The sequence below is a fragment of the Simochromis diagramma genome, unplaced genomic scaffold (assembly GCF_900408965.1).
Source record: "Simochromis diagramma unplaced genomic scaffold, fSimDia1.1 OVJJ01000321.1, whole genome shotgun sequence".
Lineage (NCBI taxonomy): Eukaryota > Metazoa > Chordata > Actinopteri > Cichliformes > Cichlidae > Simochromis > Simochromis diagramma.
The window spans coordinates 13,096,626-13,115,282 of record NW_024386772.1 but is presented as its reverse complement, the minus strand read 5'-3'; the positions used below and the strand labels follow the sequence as shown (position 1 = coordinate 13,115,282).

Below are 18,657 nucleotides of genomic sequence, written 5' to 3'. Positions count from 1 at the left end.
GTTGTTATACTCTGCCTAATTTCATGCAAGGTATAAAAATGTTTCCAAAAATATAATGAACACTTTTCTCGTCTTAACCCCCCATCGGTTTTCATCTAACCATTAACCATTTTACAAAAAACAGCGACCACTACTGCCATTACAGAGATAAGAGTATTAAGATAAACTGCTAGTGTTTCAGCCCACAGATATCTGATGTTTTCATCTTTTTGATATTTTTCTTCTCTCCAATGGAGCGTAAGTAGAGTGACTAATAGGTCGCTTGTATCGCCATTGTTAGTCTTGTTTCCACTGCACTTTTTGTCACGTTTTGTTGAAACTTCCGTCTCTGCAAATTCGCTCGCAAATTTCGAGTGTTGTGGTTTGAGAGCCCAAAACCGTAAGATGTGAATGGAGAGAGAATGAGGTGGACGAGGCACAGACGCGAGTGTTTACAACCTGTGGGTTCCTCTTCTTTCTATTCATGTCCAAACAAAGTGTGTGAGACAGTGCAGCGCTGCCAGTACAGTAGTTCACTGGTGAACAGGCCTCATCCAGTGTGGTCCCGATAACCATCTCACACTGTACCACCCCAAGGGTAGCGCTCTGCTCCACAGATATTTTGTTTTATAAACATCAGAGAGCCTCCCCTCCCCGCCTCAGGGAGACTGAGACCGGTAACAACAAAAGACAGCAGACGAGGTCAGCCAGAGCGAGAAACACTAACAGAGAATATGAATGAATGAACATGAATACAAACAAGTAGTAGAGAGACAAAGAAAGGATTCGTGTGAGCCACTTTCAGCCCTCAACTTAAATAAGAAGTATCAGATGATTTTTTGGACGTATTTTAAGGACCGGTCACAGTTGCATCCATTTCTGTGTATACACACTTTAAACAAACATGCCACATAGAAAGTGCACCAGCTTGTAGTGACAAGTTAAAATGTAGCATCTTGCATGAAAGAAATGACAACAATTTGAACATGCTCGCAGAAAGAGAGGCGCAGCCAGAAATGGAGAAAGGTGATATCCCGAGTCTGTCTGTTCACGAGACCACCCAGCATCAGCAGAGTCTGCACCTTCTCATTCAAACGCCAGCACACACGCATAGATCACTTGCTCAACATACGGTAGGACAACAGTGTTTCTCACAAGATTTGCATCTAACAGCCCGAGGGGCTCTTATTTGAACATAAAATGACTCAAAATGGTTCAAATCTAATGAGGCCCGTTAATCTTTACCTGTTTGTTTTCACTCAGATCAACCGCACTGATCTTCATTCTATAAAAGCAATATTAAACTCCATTAGCTAAATTGCATTTCAGCAAAAAACAAGCAGGTTACACGCGAGTACCGGGAGATATTCTGCAGACAATCCACAGAGGATATACCATCTGTGGGACCCACAGGGAACCTGTAAACTGTAAACACAGAAATGATTCGTTCTGTGTGTGGTCAAAGAACAAATGGGAGACGTCCATTTACACTGATGACTGGAAGATGACTGGAAGAACACATCAGCGGAGAGGATGATACGTTCTTCAAGAGTCATCACCCAGTTTTAAAAAGGTGGGAAGCAGCAGAGACATCTGACTTCAGTAGGCTGTGGAAGTTAGATTAAAAGTGTTTGGGCATAGAAAAAAACAGCATTTTTATAAATGCATGTGTGTTTGTGTTTAAGAATGAGGTTTGTGGCAAGAAAGCCCTTTGAGTACACAGAGTAGAAAAGTGCTACATAATTTTACAATTTATTGACAAAAACAAGACTTCAGCTAGACTTCTGACATTCGTAACCTCAGCTGGACGTCATCTTTTTGGCATAAAGTGACATAATAATTCCTTTCACAAAGGTATGTGATTGGTATATGATCAGAGCTGTTCATCTGTTTGTTATTCAAAAACTAATTTCATGAAAGGTGGTGGAGTGGTGCTTGGGTGAACATCTGCATCGCTTTCATTAAGAATTTAAAAGATGGACACTGGCTTTTCCAGAGGATGTACTCTGAGTGACCTTCTAGATAAAAATTAAACACCAAGAATAAAAATTATATTATGCAACATGTCAACCTTACAATTCCAGTTATCTCATGTAAAGATAAATCTTATGAATTGATTAGATTGCATTGATTCAGGAGTGCACTGAATAGCTTTTTGGGTAGCCTTTTCCCTCTACCCAAGATTGTACGCTGTTACAGTTTTGCATTACTGCCTGGAAAAGCGCAAGTTATGCTACTAATTATTTGGCATTAAAAAAACAAAAAACAAAAAACAAAAAAACACGTGCATGTGTTATTTCTAGTTAATACTTAGCAGTAGCATGCTGTGAAATCTTGAAATATCACAGTGTAAAAGGTGCAAACGACTTGTTAAAGACTGAAAACACTGATTTTGACTTGACAAACTGTAACTTTTCCCACATCTGTTTATAGTTAAGTGGCAACACATAATGCATCTTAATCTTTAACTGGCCCTTTTTCTCAAAGGCTTGACTGAATGGCATGGAGAAAATAAGAGTCTGCACATTAGGTGAGTAGAGCCCTTAAGAAGAGAGCAAACGGTGGAAAAGGCAGAGAGGGTTGACGTAAGGGAAGGTGAGGCTGAGTCTCTGTGGCCCCCGGAGCTTGTAAAGGCTTGTTTGTACAGTGTGAGAAAAAAAAATGTAAACATGTCACTTTTCATTAGGGCCCCATTTCACCCAGAAGGAAGAGAAAGTGATGTCTCCATACCTCCTTTTAGTTAATCTTCCCCATCAGGAGCATGTAATTTGTGATTGTGGGGTTTGTCTTTGGCTTCATCTACCAAAACCACACAAAACAACAAAAGACAGTGAAAGGAGACAGAAAAAAGAGGCACGGTGGGCAACTAAGAAAAAAAAGAAAAAAGAGTAACTGACTAAGCAAAGCACAGAGCAAAGAAATAAAAAGAATCACAAGAAGTGCACAGCGAGAGGCTAATCTTACTGTAACACGCGCTCGCAAAGTCCTCTAACTCTTTACATGTGGTCCTTTTTGAATCAACCTCCTCGCAACCCATATGTCCCTGCCCTCTTTGACTCATCCCTCTGTCTGTCTCTCTCGTCTCCCTCCCAGGAGGGCTCCTGACCCTGTGTGAAAGTCAGCAACACACATTCCACCACAGTCCGCCCTGCTCTGGGAAAGTCAGGCTCTGCAGCACGAGAGATGGGGAGCAAGCGGGAGGGAGGGAGGAAAAGAGGGGGTGAGAGCTTAGACACAAAGGGGAAAATAGACAGAAGAAAGGGAAACGGGGTTAAAGAAAGAGACAAGCTGCTGCTGGGGTGATGGGATTAAAGAGAAAGCAGTATTTAGGTTCAAAATATATACATTCTAGAAAGTGTTGGTCCCCCTTCCTCAGTGCTGCGTGTGGCTGCCTGCATGTAAAATGATGAGTCTCACATTGTGACACATTCACATAGACCTAGACAGCTGCCTCCAATGGGCTGCTTGCCTGTAAAAGTGGATTCCTGTATCTCTCTTCCTTTTCCTCTTCCTCCTCCATCTCTCCATCCTGCTATCCCCCCCACATTCCTCTACATATTTTGCTATTTTGTTTTTCCTCTTTGGGATGTACGAAGTCTCAGATTGATGAGTCACACATACATAGTTGTGTCTTTTGCATTTCCTGCACAAATTGGCTTCTGAAAGACTTTAGACTTAGAGCAGCACTGCGATAATAGACAACAAGATAATGTGAGGTGTATGTCAAATATATACAGTGTAGTCTATAAGTACAGGTCTATATTTTCAAAGTATTACCAATAAATTTCATGCAATTTAAAAAATTCCAGTTTAATTTCTGTGTTTTGTGCAGCATATATGCATTGGATGTGATGAGCTCAAACTGATTGACATCAGGAGCCTCACACCAAACTAGATTCACAGGATGCAACATAAAAGTGGTTGAGTCTGTTGAAACCCTCTATAAAAATCACCAAGATGCCAATTTTCAAAGACCTAATAGTATCACATGACCTCTTTATTTGATAAAATACAGGTTAATAGTAGCAATACGGAATTTGTGCGGGTAATTTTTGCATTACAAATTATCGATAATCCTGGCATTGTCGTACAGGACTGAGACCACTGACATTCGCTGGCAGTTATTACAAATTCCTGGAGTTCCAGAGGTCATTTACGATGTCAAAGATCTTCAGCTTTAATGTGGAGCAGCTTTTTAGCATTTATTGAAATAGGACAGTGGAGCAAAGACGGAAAAGGCAAGAGAGAGCAGTAGATTTGAACGTGTAACAGCCTCACAGCGTATGGGTCACCTGCACCACTTCATGAGCTATATCAGTACCCGGGGGCTGCCATTTCTTTAAACAAGACATAAAACAGTGTTTTTCCTACAAGTGAAAAGTATGAGCATCTGTGAGGAAAGTTCATAGGAAATATAACAAGCCTTTAGTGATGCTACAACCTTATTTGGTGTGATATGACAAGTAGTTCAAGTAGTTTTAGGATTTTGAACAATGTCCTGTAAACATCGCTTGTTACAAAAGTTACATTTTGTTGCTATACTTGGAGGAAATCTAAACAGCTCTAATATCACTAGTATATTAATTTTATGCACATTTTTTGGCAGCATATCCTCCCTGGTTAAGCTCTGCTAGAGCTGTAGTTCGGCTGTCTTCAGGTTTTCTTTGTATAAACTAAAGTTTGAAATTCAGCAAGTGAGACTGATGTAAGCGTGACCATGAGTGCTACACTTTGCTAACCCATCTCCTTCGGAGCATTAACGGCTGACGTGCAAATTTACTGAGCTGGATAAAAGCCAAAAGAACATTTCAAATAACTGGAAAATGAATGTATATTCTATGTGTTAAGAGGGGCATAGTGAGGAGCATAAAAATGCAGATAAAAAAGAAGGATGGAGAAGAGTGTTTTACTGCAGGGGCGCAGGTGAAGGGAGAGAATCTGTGTGAGCCAAAATAGGGATAAAGGCTGATACATCATTAACCAACCCGGATAAAGAAGTACCTCTAGCTTAGCCATTTCAATCCCCTGTAACCAGTGTACTGCTCCTATTATCGATGGACATGAAACGAGTAAGTTAGGTAAACTTAGTAAGTGACAGAAAGAATGACACTCTGAAGAAGACTGACTAACCCACGAGCAGGTCTGAAAATAAGGACGCAACCACAGCAGATTGTGCCCCAACCCCCTTTAGATGCCCCTTTTGACTCGATGCTGGTGAAAGCCGAATAAGTATGGAGTTAATAAAAAGTGCGTTAGGATGACAGGCAGGGGGCCCTTCATGAAGTCACACCAGGGGCCTCGGTTCCACAAAGCCTCCAGTGTGAGGGAGCCATTCTTTGCACAGGTTCTGTGTGTTTGCAGGCTGGGGCAGGGGAGCACTGGGTACTCTGTCTGCTGGTGGCAATAAACTGGGATCAGTTGCAATGTCAGCAAACAGCCCACCAACATCTCTGTATGATGACATTTACATCAACCCTAGTGCCCCCCTTGATGACTCTGATGACATGCACACGATTTTAGGCCCCGGTATGTCAACATCTACAGCTTACAGGAAATGTGACAGTAATAGGAAACCACTACATACACTGTAATTCTGGTGATTTTAATGCTTTTTCTAAAGCACTCAATGTGCAAAAAATCAGCTTTATGCTCTGTGTTGGAACTAGGTTAAACTCCATCATCAAACTTGTCTCTTTCACACACAGAGACATGCTTCCAGTGCTTTGTAAAACATCATATTCTTCACAGACTTTACCTCTGTTATGATGAAGAAATCATCACCAGGTTCTCCCTGCACCACTATCTTCTCTCCATCCTCAAACTGAACAGGCTCCAGGGCATCGGCCACAGTCAGGCGCTCCCATTTATCCAAAGATTCTGTGAAAGGACAGCAAATACAGATTACTGAAAAGACAGTCTTATTTACATTGATCAGTAGTAGATGCACATACAATGTGGATTACCATTTCATGGCCTGTAGAGAGAGGCTTTCCTTGTTCAGTAAGCTGGTAGGAACACTAATTACAATCCAGTAATTTAAGAGGAACCGTTGTATCAGCCCCTCTGTCTCCTCCCTAATTTCATGGATCTCAAACACCTTAAAACTGACTCCTAAAACTTTGTTGTACTCACTCTGGATTGTGTTGATTATACTCCAATCAAGTTCAAGTGGTGCGATCAAGTTCCTTTCCACCACTTCCGTTCTATGGTTGCAAAATATGATCTCATAGCTACAGTCTAACTTCATCAGTGAAATTATCTGAAATATAACCAAATATACTAATAAATATGATTTCGATTTAAGCAGCAATGCTTTAATAACTATTAAAATGATATATTTAAAATATTTTTTTCACTTTTATATAATTTTAAAGATCAGACAGAAGTAAAGGTCAAGATATGTGAAGGAGTTCTGCTAAAAACATTTTACAGCATCTTTCTAAGTTTGTTCTGAGCGAGTCAGATAGTCTTTACGATTATCCAACCACAGCAACAGTGACGTGGTTAGCCTGAGATATTTCTAGAAACCAAAAACACAGTCATACATCTCACTGGGAAAAATGCTTAAACCAAAGGAGTTTTAGGCAATTCCGATGAAATGATACTTAAAGAAACAGGACCCGCTACTAAGTAAATATCTCCATTCAGACATTGGTTACCGAATCGGCTAATCCTTTAAAAATGGAGCAGATTATTGTTGCCTTAAAAGCAGCTACACCAACACGTGGAATGTGACTTTGCTGCAGTGAAAGCACTGCTCATCCTTAGCTTTGTCTAGAAGATTCAATGTTTTGATTTGACTCAGACATGAGTTAGAGGTGTAAAACTACAGCACTCTCTTTGTCCCTGATGTGCTCAGTAACTGATCCCAGTGTGTCTATTTGTGTGTGTGCACTTAGGATTAGTTAAGGTAAGCCTGCCGGTTTGGAGGTGTCCAGTGTTCCCCGCCAGTGGGGCCGAGGTGTCTGCTGGACCCAGATGGATGTCTTCTTTCTGGCTGCCAGTTAAAGGCAGCAGGTCCTATAGAGGTGAACCCTAACAACTAGCGCAGTAACATGATACACAAATGTGCCGACTAAAGAACCTACATTTCATGCTTCACAGAACTTGCAACCACTTGGAGCACCATGCTACACACATACACGGTAGACGCACAGGGAATTGCCCGTGGATATGCTAGGGCCTGTGTGTGTGTGTACAACAAACAACAGGTTGTGTTTTTTACTCCCTTCACTCCATGACATCAAGGGCTTGTACCCAATTTCGTGGCTATCTCAAAAATCAAAGACAAACAAAAACACCCCCGCCCCCTACTCCTCCTCCAATTCAAAGGGGCCGAGCAAAGCGAATGAGGAGAGGAAAAGCAGGAGGGTGCTGTCTGAATACAGGCCTCGACAAGGCTGTCAAAAAGAGAGCTGTGAAAGAAAAGAGCTGAATGAAAAGAGAGCGGACCTCGCAAAGACATCCTCCTAAGACCAGGATTGAGTGTATGTGTTTACTCAGCCAGCTAATAACTCTGTACAGAGGGCATGGCCTTGCTTTATACACCACATACACAATCAAGTGGAAAGGGATGAGATGTCAGCTCCAATTGCAACTCGTTTTCAAAATCTGAATGAATCTCATTCGCCATCCCTGAAAACCAAATTGCCTGTGCAGGCTGGTTATCCAAATTCTAGCCGCAAAGAGAGGCTTAACTCAACTCACTATTCCTTAATTGTCCACATGGAGACATTGCACACATTGCATAGTGTGACTGGCTTTAGCATGAACAGTGTGAGAAGATTAGGACTGTACACACAGACCTCACTCAGCTATGGGCCTTGTGTGACAGCGTGCGCCTGTGTTTATGTGGATGAATCTACAGTATATAAGTAACTTTCTGCACTCTCAACTCTTTGACCTGTGTAAAATGAATGCATAAATATGTATAAACACACTCATATCCTTCGGCATAGTCACAAATTGATTAACAAAGTGTAAAAGAATTCATTATGGTCACCAGTAACAACATGCTGCACGTCTTGTCTATATTAGATTTAACACACAGACTTACCAAGAATGGAGACTTTGCTCAGGAACTCTTCATACATCTTTCTCTTTCTCAGTGTGCTGCCCTGTAACACACACAAAAGCAAACACATTTACTATTTAAGGAAGTTGTTGTAATACTATGGTATTAATGCACACCAATGGTCATACGTTTGATTTTTATCCCAAAACCAAGAGATCACTCTCATTAATCAGAAACTCTTTAAAACTTTTAATTTGTTTTATTTTTTTCACTCCTTTAATAACCAAAGTTAAAAGCACAGCAACTTTGCTTCGACAAAGTTTTTCAACTGTGAAAAATGTATTTCTTTGGGGTGCAAATATTGGAAAGAGCCTGAAAATCTGCACCTTTTAACATAGAGAGCATCCAAAGGGTTGCATGTTTCTCATTCCACAGCCAACCTTTTAAAAAAAAAACTCCAAATATTACATATGAATACTGCCAAAATATTAAAACATGAATACACATTTTTATTTTTTTTTATATCTGTGATGAATAGATGACAGTTCATGGAGTCATGGTTATGCAGGTGTATGTAATGTGTTTCTGATACGTGTATGTCTGTGTGTGTGTGTGTGGCCCACCCCACCCACCAGGCAGGGGACTTTCCCTCATTCTGCCTCTGCCATGAAAATCAGGTGCTTCCTGACAAGTCTAGACCCAGAGGACCCCTTCCCTCGCTGCATTTCTCCTTCACTGCACAGAACCACTCAGAGGGAGTGGGAGCATGAAGAGAGTAAAAGCGAGTGAGGAGAGACGATCTTGTCCGCCCTGCCTTTGCATATGGAAATGATATATTGAGGCTTGGGGTGTCTTTAGTGCATAAGTGCCTGAGACCCGCTGCTGCCTCTAATTTCATATAATTTCACATTTTGTCTTAAAAGGGGAGAAAATGTTCCCAAGTGAGCCAATGTCAAAGTCAGAATCGTAAACAACTTGATTAAAGGAATTCTAGCCTGCGCTGCCTCCCTCCTGGATAAATGATTTGAGTTGTGTGTCTGTGTGCATGTGTGTCGTCAGTGTGTGCAGGCAGAGCGTGCAGTCTGTTTTTAGTTCTGCCACTTATGTTTTGCTGCCGTCTCCGCAGAGATGAAACTTGCTCGTTAAGCAAGCAAATACAAACAGTAACGCATGTACGCTCTACCTCTAACACACACCGCACACACACACACACACACACACACACACACACACACACACACACACACACTCCAGCTTACACAGAGATGTTAAGTTGGTCTTCAGATTTGAAAGTCTCCCCATAGAGCTAATCAGACAGCCTTGCAAGGCTTAAAGGCTTAACATGTGTACATGAAATTACATTACAATACAGTAGATGTGATTTATACGAGTGCAGTAGGAACCGCTGGGTGGGCCGGAGTAACATCGCAGGGTTTCAAAGAGGCTCGCTGCGGTGGAAGGAATGAAAATGATGCGTTTCTAAATTTCTATTTCTAAAATTTCAAGTTGTCATTTATTTCGTTGGTGAACATCTTTTTTCTCTTTGTCTTCTGTTTTATCTTGTCTACTTGGGAGGGCCTGAGCACATGTTTCATGTATAAAACTCTTCTGCTCCTGTTGGCCCCAGTGTTCACTCCTCCTGTGGCTAAAAGATGAACCAGCCTCTGTGTCTGTTCAGTCTTTGAGGAAGAGTCATCAAAGACTTGAGGTGTGGCGTGAAGCCAGACTAAACCAACTGTACCTTACACCCCATCTCCATCACCTTCATCTCTGTCCAATGTGAAAAACATACACCACCAACCCGCCACGCACACATCCCCTCTCATTTTTCTGTATAATTTCTCCTTGTTTCCTTTCGTCTCATGTTCTGTTTGTTGACAGTTGTCTGTCGGTTTGTTAACGGCTTTGTCTGTAGCTATGTGTGTTTAAATACCAAGATGACACAACAAGGAAGGTATTGTATAAATGGCAGTAACACAATAGAAACAGTGTGGTTATCACAGGGAATGGCATTACACTGTTTACTCAATGTACACCCTGATAAGGAAGCTGGTAGGGTGGGTGGTGTAGTGAGAAGCTCTTTGGCTCTACATGATAAAATCATGGCCGTACTGTAAACAAACTGTGATATAATGACTTGTGCGCGTGTCATTATTTTCCACTGGGCATGGTGTAAGGAGAAATATCTACAAGTAAATTCATCAAAGGCACCTATAAACAATTTCTGCTCATCTTAAAGGTTTTATATGAAATATATGAAGTATATAAGAAGTAAGAAGAAGCACTTTTTAGAGAACTAAAATAGTAAATTGTAAAAGTTCTGAGATTTAAAGTATCTTTTTTTAACCAAATAGTTCTTCAAAAATATTAAATTTATTCCTGATTGATCCATTTACCATTTTGTAGGTCTAAGTGACTTGGATGATCAACTGGTTACAAAATTTACATTTCTGGTGGATCACTAACTGGGGAGGAGACTGCACACGATGCAGTTTAAAAATCACATAAATGTGACTTAATTGGTTTTGAATTTCACTTTGATCCGTTGAAATTAATATTCAGTTTAAGGATCAAATATAGACGGTTATTCAAAAACCAAATGCAGTTAGAGCCACTTAAGTGCAAAAAAGTCAGAAATGGCATAAAAAGCAGGAGCTGAGATTTAGGTGGGTTGCAAAGTGATTTGCAGTGTTCAGTAACTTTTAGCATGCTGTGTGCAGGATGAAGAACTGAAAGCATAGATGGGTATCAGCTGAGTGGGCTGGCACTGAGATTACCTGGTATTCCATGGCCTGCAACATGCAACTGCATGCAACATGCAACTGTTGCTATAATTGTTCAAAATAATGTGTCTTGAAATGGAATGAACTAGTGACTGTAAATGTAAAACCATTTAAATTACACATAATCATTTTTAAGATTTGGAGACACAGCAGACTCGGGACAGGAAAGCAGATGTGAAAACATTGAACCTGATGGCAGTGGCAATGCACCTTATGAGCTTCCAGCTAACTAGCTGCAGACACAGGCGCTCAGCATATTTTTTGCTGGGAAACACACCACACACAAACACACACACATTTACACTCAGAGAGAAAGCTCACTCGTTGGCCTAAGTCCTTGCCAGAATACCACACTTTGTAAAAACAGCTTTACAAATCATTGACAGCAATAATTAACTACAGGTTCACATAATTGAATTCTGTTTCACCCCGTCTCCCCTCCTGCAGCTGCTGCTGGAAGCAACGAAGGAATGAAATGTGTAAGACAAGGAGAATCCTCTCAAAGAAAGGTTACCAGGGCGGACTGTGCCCTTAGTTTAACTATGCGCTTAAGAGGTGACATGAGTGCTGTGTAGGTCAATGCCAACTTTACTCTGAGCTGAAAGGTCCGAAAACAAACCTGCTTCAATCTCTGCTGGTTTTACACTGAACTGAACTTTCAGTTGGCCAAGGCTTAAATGCAAGAGGTAGTTTGAAAAGTTAAATGGGAACTCTCTAATTTATTCGGAATATGGTATTAGGAACATTTGAGGAAGTGTTTAGCTGGGCACAGACACACACATGGACAATATTTAGTCATTCTAATAACAACCAATCTGTGCGCGTGTGTGCGTGTGCACTTATGAGCAAGGATGAGGGCAAGGGCACAGTTCCTTGTGTTTCCAGTTTAAACATTTCGACATTCCTGCTAGATAAGCTCCCAGAGTGGGAAGTGCAAGAGGAGGCATTAATATTGACTTTTTTTACTCCTCTTCTCACTCCCTCCCCACATTTGGCTTTCTTCATCTAAGAAGAGATCTAGACGCATTAAAATGGGAGGATACACTCCTCTGTGTGTTAAAGCGTATTTAGAGTATAAAAAAGAAAGCAAATGTTTTAAGTGCTTAAGGAGCCTTAAGTGGTTGACTGGGAGGAAATACTGCAAGCAAAGGACTGTGATTGATGACCCTAGAGAGTCTACTAATGGGATGTAGATATTATTTGTCTACAGTGTCATAGTGTGGATTTGTTTTAATGTTTAATATTTTCAAATATACCATAAAATTATGATAGCATATCTTTTCCAATTCATGGGTTAAATATATTTAAATACCTACCTACCTACAAATAACAAGCTCTACAGACCTAGAACCCCTTTGGTTATTTGTCTACTACTGTTAAAATGCCCAAAACGGAGTAATAGCATTCCTCTTTAATTATATAATACAGAAATTTCCATAGTGCTCAAATGCATACATTTATAGGTAGCCAGTATATCTATTTTAGTAATCAAGAGAGTAACACGTAAAGAAGAAGAAACTTTTGGCTGCCTTATACAAAAGGCTAGCCGGCCTAACCACAACCCTTAAGGGCTGTGTGATCAAACCAAGTGTCTTTAGCTTGTTAGTCAAATGTGTAAAGCATTACACTACGAAGAACCACAGCAAGCACTTTGTGTCCCAAAACTGTCATACTGCAATTTCACTCACAAGAAAGAAGATATTCAGTTCTCCATCCTGTTTCTTAGCCGCTTATCTAACTAGGGGAAGCAGGAGAGCTGAAGCCTATCCCAGCTGATGTAGAGCAAGAGGCAGTGCACAGCCAAGGCAGATCCGACTCCATCACAGGGAAACGCAAAGAAAGACAGACAACCGTACATTCGCACATCTGCACCTACAGCTAATTTACAATCATCAGCAGGTTGGAAGCTTTTCTGAACCTACACCACCACAGTACAGCCACGGAAAAAAATATACAGCTGTACTGATGTGTGCACAGTGGAAGCAATTTACCCATCAAGTTTTGCAATGTATGGTTGCTACAAACCAGCCTCTTGCATATTGTTACCATGGAGTTTACAGAAATACTGACAGTCATCATGACGAAGTTCATACCATGAGGATGCGTCGGTAGCTGTCTCTGTCAATGCCCCACAGTTTCAGGTCTGTTTTGGCCTTGACGGTGGCAGCTCTAGGAGTCCCGTAGATGAGGGCCAGCTCTCCAAAACTACCTCCTTCTCCGATACTGGTCACCCACTCACCATTCACATACACCTGCAGACAGAACAAAAGCAAAATTTATAAAGAGGGTCATATATAAGATGGGATGCTTCTGAAGAATACAAACATTTTCTGGGTACAGCTGTTTTGAGGTAGGAATTTAAAACTTTCTGCTATTTCAGCTACCCATCCAAAGACACTTTATCCAACACTTGGCCCACCACTCCCCCATCCCCCTTCAGTTTCCGGGCTGTTTGATTTTCTCACTAGGCTTGTCCCTAAGTATTTGATCCCCACTAAGCCCTCAGATGAGACCCTCTAAAATGCCCTCTATCCCTACCATCTCTCCATCAATCCCTTTTATTTTCTTTGTCTTGTCTTGTTAGAGTCATCCCTGTGATTTGGAAGTGATGGGAGGTCGGAAAGCTGTGTGGATTTGTTCGGGCTGTGTGTCATCTGAAACACACATTCTCATGATGCTTCATCACTTACATGTGCAGGAACACACATGCACAGCTCTACTGAGATCAACCACTGTAGCTCTACAGACAATGCAACCTCAGTGAGACTCATTCAGGCTGTCTCTAGGGCTGTTACGGTTTCAGCTGTCGACACACTATCCACTATCTTGTTGACTTAATAACACAGAGAGAGGCAGAGGGAAGCAGGGTTTATTCCTCTCTGGTGGTTGTTGTGAATTGCCAGAATTGTTGCAGGCCATTATTCATGCTCTGAGTAGACCACAGGGGACTCATCCTTCACTATACAGTGGCATGGCTTCAAAGAGATGCAGAGTGCTGACTTTGGTTACGTCAAGCCTAGAAGAGCAATTAAATGAACGCTGAGAAAGAGTTACATCAGAGCATACAGGTAGCATACAGGCTTTTTAACAGTCCAGTCCTCAGGTATCTCCTGACCTATGAGTCACTGTTTCATCCTCACTTTTGTACATGTGGTGTCATAAAGTTTCATGAACACTCTGTTGCAAATCCCGGATAGACAGAGCTGCTTTAATACTTGAACGGGAGCAAGAGTGAAGTTACTCCCAGTCGGGGCTGAGATGACAGAACAGAAAAGTCTTGATTAACATGCTGTATGCTGTCTCTCACAATAAGTGAATTTTCAAGAGCAAATCGCATGTGCCTGTGAATAATTAATGAACCAATGAATCAAAATTACTGGAAGGGTAAGATGAGTCATGAGTTTGTTTCTCTGCACAAGCCTGCTGCCCATACAGGTAGGTGCAGCAAAAAATCTGCATCTCTGTTTGGCATGATGTAATTAATTTCATTGCCAAATCCACTATAAAAATAAAATAAGCTTTCCTTTAAAATGACTGTTAAGGTAAGTAATTTCAACGATTACCCAAATAATTGTGATTAAACAACTATCAATATTTAATTATAGCTACCATTTCTTTTCCCTGATAAGATCATCTTACATTTTGGCATGAAAGCTGTAATTTCTTTAGCGGTGCACCCATATAAATACAGGCCGTAAGTGAGGAGATTTGAGTGCAGACATGGAGGGGTGTTTACAGTAGTGGCAGTGGTTGTCAGCGTTCAGGCAGTTTATGGGATGCTGGCAGATTTACACCCCAGCTTAATGAGAGACATCTCCACACTTTAATAACCTCGGCACTGATCTTGAAGCAGTTTAGCGCCTGGGCTTTGGCTGGGAGGCAGCAGCTGTCTGTAGAGATAGAGGGGTGGATGGCACGATGGTGATGAGGTGAAGGCGACACAAATGAACACGAGGTTTGGACAGGGGTGAGGTTGAGGGTAGGAGTGCAGGGTGACAGGGTCCTGGCTTTGGGAGCGTGTGGTGTCATTCCAGAGGAGACGACCTCCGGCAGAACAAAAAAAGATGCACAGACTGAGCAGATGCAGATGTGGACTTAGATCAGATCAGAATTAAGAAATTTTGAGAAGAGGGAACTTTATAAGATTAAACAGGCAAACTTTGTCTTGATTGTTGTAGACAGATTTTTGAGTTTTTCCAGATATTACCATCTATCTTTGTATCTAACATGAATATAATCTTGAACTACATAAACAACCATGGATCCTTACTCTTACACAGGAATCTAAAAAGAGCCCCACAACTTATCAAATGATATTTGACAATTCACTTTCTGAGAGTTCATTGCTACACCATCTTTCTATCAAGGCACCATCTCACTACTCCTACACTTACTTCTTCCTGCTCAGGTGGGTCAAACTTCAGCCAAGCTTGCCAACCTGCTTCTCTCCTCTTGCCCACTGTCTCTGTGCTCACTGTTGTAAGCTGATAAGGTCACTTCCTGTTTAACTAGCTTCTGTTTTATCTCCCTCCATTTAACTCTATCGCTCTGTGTCAGGCTTGCTAAGACAAAAGATCTCTCAGTTTGTGTGCCTCTCACAGCCAGTTCAAATCTATAGCAGTGCACAGATTGTCATCAGAGTGGAAGAGACCTTTGAAGAGAACAAAACATAGGGGCAATCCTACAACCTGCCCATTGTTAGAAGGAAATTTTATCTCTACGTGAGTGAAGAAGGCTGGGTTTTTCTACTGAGTCACAATCCTTCTTATAGACTACACATGAGACAGTAAATAAAACCATACTGGAATGCCCTTTAATTTAAATATTTTGCTTTGACTCATTCAAAGTACAAGTAAGAGTGTACTCTAAATGTGCTCTGACCCACTTACGTCCACTTCGCCTTGGTCAATCACATAGAAGTTGTCTCCTTCATCACCTAGAGGGGAGAGAGGAGGAGAAACACAGGTGAGCACAGATAAGACATCAATACCTGCTAGCTTTAAACCATTTAGAAAGCTTCCTTTACTTGCTTTTTTCCCCTTTTACTTTCACCTCCTGTTTATTTCTCAAATGTGGACTTTTTAACCAGTAAAAGGTGTCCCTGTAATGTTTTCTTGTAAACAAATATAGTTATGTTCTTCACAGAATGTATCCTTGAGGCCAAACAAACACATTGCTTCATTAAAAAAAAAAGATAAGCCTCTTAAAACTGCTTACTAGCATGCAATCTTCTCTCCATCTCTATCATCATTATCGTCCCCTGCAATTAAGTGTGACACTTCGCTTGTGAGCGTCCTTGTGCATGAACACAAATAAAGAAAAAGAGAGCATATTCATAAAAAAGTAGTGTTCAAAGAGGTTTAAAAACTCCATCAAGAACCTTTAAACTAAAATTGAAGCATTATGGGATTAAAGTATTTTTGAAGCCAATTCACACAAATAAATTGAGAAACTTTGGGGATTTGTGAATACTGGAATGTCTCTGTTTGGTTCTGGGCCCTCTTCGAAAAGCCAAAGAAACAACAAAAAAAAAAGAAACTGTTGGGTTTCTTGTCTGGATGTTATTTTTGTTCAGATCTTCATAAATTACCTACTTCAAGCTTCAGGGCACACCCAGCGTCAAAACTGCTACTGCCTTCTCCAGAACGCATATTTCACTGGGCCTGCCAATATATTTGTGATATAAGGCTCTCACAAGCAGAAGAGTGCAACTGCAGCAGTGTTCATTACTGGTTCTTGGGTGGCTTAATAATAATGCAAGCTCTGAAACCGAAGTGTCTGAGCATGCGTAGCTAGATCCTTCTGAAGTGTAAAGAACAGAGATCCATAGTATAGCAACCAACCACAGGCAGCAGCTTAATTTATTTAGTTCCTTATATTAAAGAATACTGTTTGTTATATTTACAAAGCTTGGAACTAAATGTGCTGTCTGGTCTGATGTTGTGTCACTGACATAAGTGTGGTGGGATTTCAAAGTGAACAATAACCCTCGAAGCGAGTCATGGGATCCGGATGGTTAATGTCCGTTAAAAGCATCTAGTCTGGAGATAAGGCTAAAAAATGGCAAGTGTTCCTTTAATTATGCTATCCATTACATAGGGTTCAGGGGAAATTATTAAAAAGGACTGACAGCCACAAACATGAGCAGCGCAAATCTCTCCCCACAACTCCAAACTGCAAATGCAAATCCATTCAGAGGTACATACAGGTAATGATGCATGAGTCCTGATGACACAAGTGTGCATTTGTGTGCATTTAGCAGATACAAAGTGAGCTTGTATGTGTGTGCTTGTGTTTCTGTGTGCATGTTCACCTAAAGAGTTGAAAGGCTTAGAGCACCCCGTGAGTAAAGTTCACAGGAGTTCACACGGCTAATTAATACTGAGTGGAGGGGGCTCGTTAATCATACAGCTCTATTTGTCACACAAAACGCTCCTTGTCTATCTGAAGGTCTGTCCCAGTGGAAACCTCAGACGCACACATACATACACCTACTCACAACCTGCTGCAACCTGGCCCATGGCTATCTCCCTCTGTCTGTCTCTGTCTCTCTCTTTCATCTCATCTATCGGTCTTTCAGTTCCCTCTCACTGTGTCTTTCTTTTCTCCTGCTCTTCCTGTCTTTTATCACTTTGGTGCCCAATCCTTTGTTTTGCATCATTTCCAATCCCTCTGTGAGTGCAAGCAAATATTTAACCATAATGCGCACACACAGAGACACACTCACACACACAGACAGGCTTTGTTTCAATACAAGCTATTTTAGGTGTTATGCTGCGACTCGAAAAGGACAACGCTGGTTGCATCCTCAGTCTCTCAGGTGCTTTGTAAACACAATGTCAGCATTAAAGTAAACATGTCCATCATCAAGTTAATTTCATCTTCGAATATCTTTTTCCTCATATAAAATTAGTAGGACACCAGGGGCAATACTGCTATTCTGCATTTTTAAAGAAAGTGATCTGGATTTGATTCAAATTTTAATGCCATCTTTCTTTGATCGACTTCTACTTTTATGCAAAGTTTCATTATAGTCTTTGCATAATCTTGCTGACAAACAAAACAAAAATCAGCGCTGAAAACATCTTATTACTATTAATTGAAACAGTTTATGTCAGGAACAGCGGATGAACTTCTCTATAAGCAATATATTACAATGAAAATAGCTCTATGCTACATTTTGCATGTTATAATACAGTAAATCACCTCCTGTTTAAATCCCACTCAAACCTTACAGTCAATAACTCCCAGTTGTGTCTAAACAATGTGTGAGTGGTCAGTGGCGTGGTTGGTTTCTTGATGGTGTACAGTAGTCCAGACGTTAGCAATGACATCAGCACTGCATATAGTGTATACCACACTCTATAGTGTATATAACAATGAACTGTCTGGGACTAGGGCCCCCAGAAAAGTTAGCTAGACTTATTATCACCAAATTAGGACTGATATACTCCTGGATGCTGTCTTAAGAGAAGGTGGGAGAGACTGAGGGAGTGTTTGTCTAACACTGACAGTTTTCCTGCACCTAGTGTCTGTATGAGTGTGTGTTTGTAAGGCATGCTCCACACATGTAAACTATGTTTTTCTGAGCAGGTGTGAACATAATATTATCTAGAACTGGGGATTTGTGTGAGAGAATGTTTGTTTTCAGTGTTTTAAATATGTGATTAAATGTGTCCACTTCTGTGTTTGATAGGAGCTTGTGTGGAGGAGCGCTGGAAAAATACAGTCTGGACCTGCTGATCTGTGTTCTGTCAAAGTCCAGGGATGCCTAGACTAAAGGTTTTGATGACTGCAGTTAGGCAGAGGAGAAAGACCTGGCATCTGGTGCAGACTGAGGGGAATGTTTGAGTGAGGCAATGAGAGGAAACAGGAGGGAAT

General features: G+C 41.0%; 1 protein-coding gene across 3 annotated transcripts in view; it reads right to left on the bottom strand.

The window, feature by feature from the left end:
* prkar1b (protein kinase, cAMP-dependent, regulatory, type I, beta) overlaps nucleotides 1–18,657 on the bottom strand; it is a 66,822-nt gene that overhangs the window by 6,693 nt on the left and 41,472 nt on the right. For all 3 annotated transcript variants that reach the window (XM_040050031.1, XM_040050039.1, XM_040050047.1), the window contains 4 exons: nucleotides 15,666–15,712; nucleotides 12,870–13,028; nucleotides 8,036–8,096; nucleotides 5,735–5,856 (listed from right to left, as the gene is read on the bottom strand). In XM_040050031.1, the coding sequence (XP_039905965.1) occupies nucleotides 5,735–5,856; nucleotides 8,036–8,096; nucleotides 12,870–13,028; nucleotides 15,666–15,712 (389 nt within the window). The remainder of the gene's footprint in view (nucleotides 1–5,734; nucleotides 5,857–8,035; nucleotides 8,097–12,869; nucleotides 13,029–15,665; nucleotides 15,713–18,657) is intronic.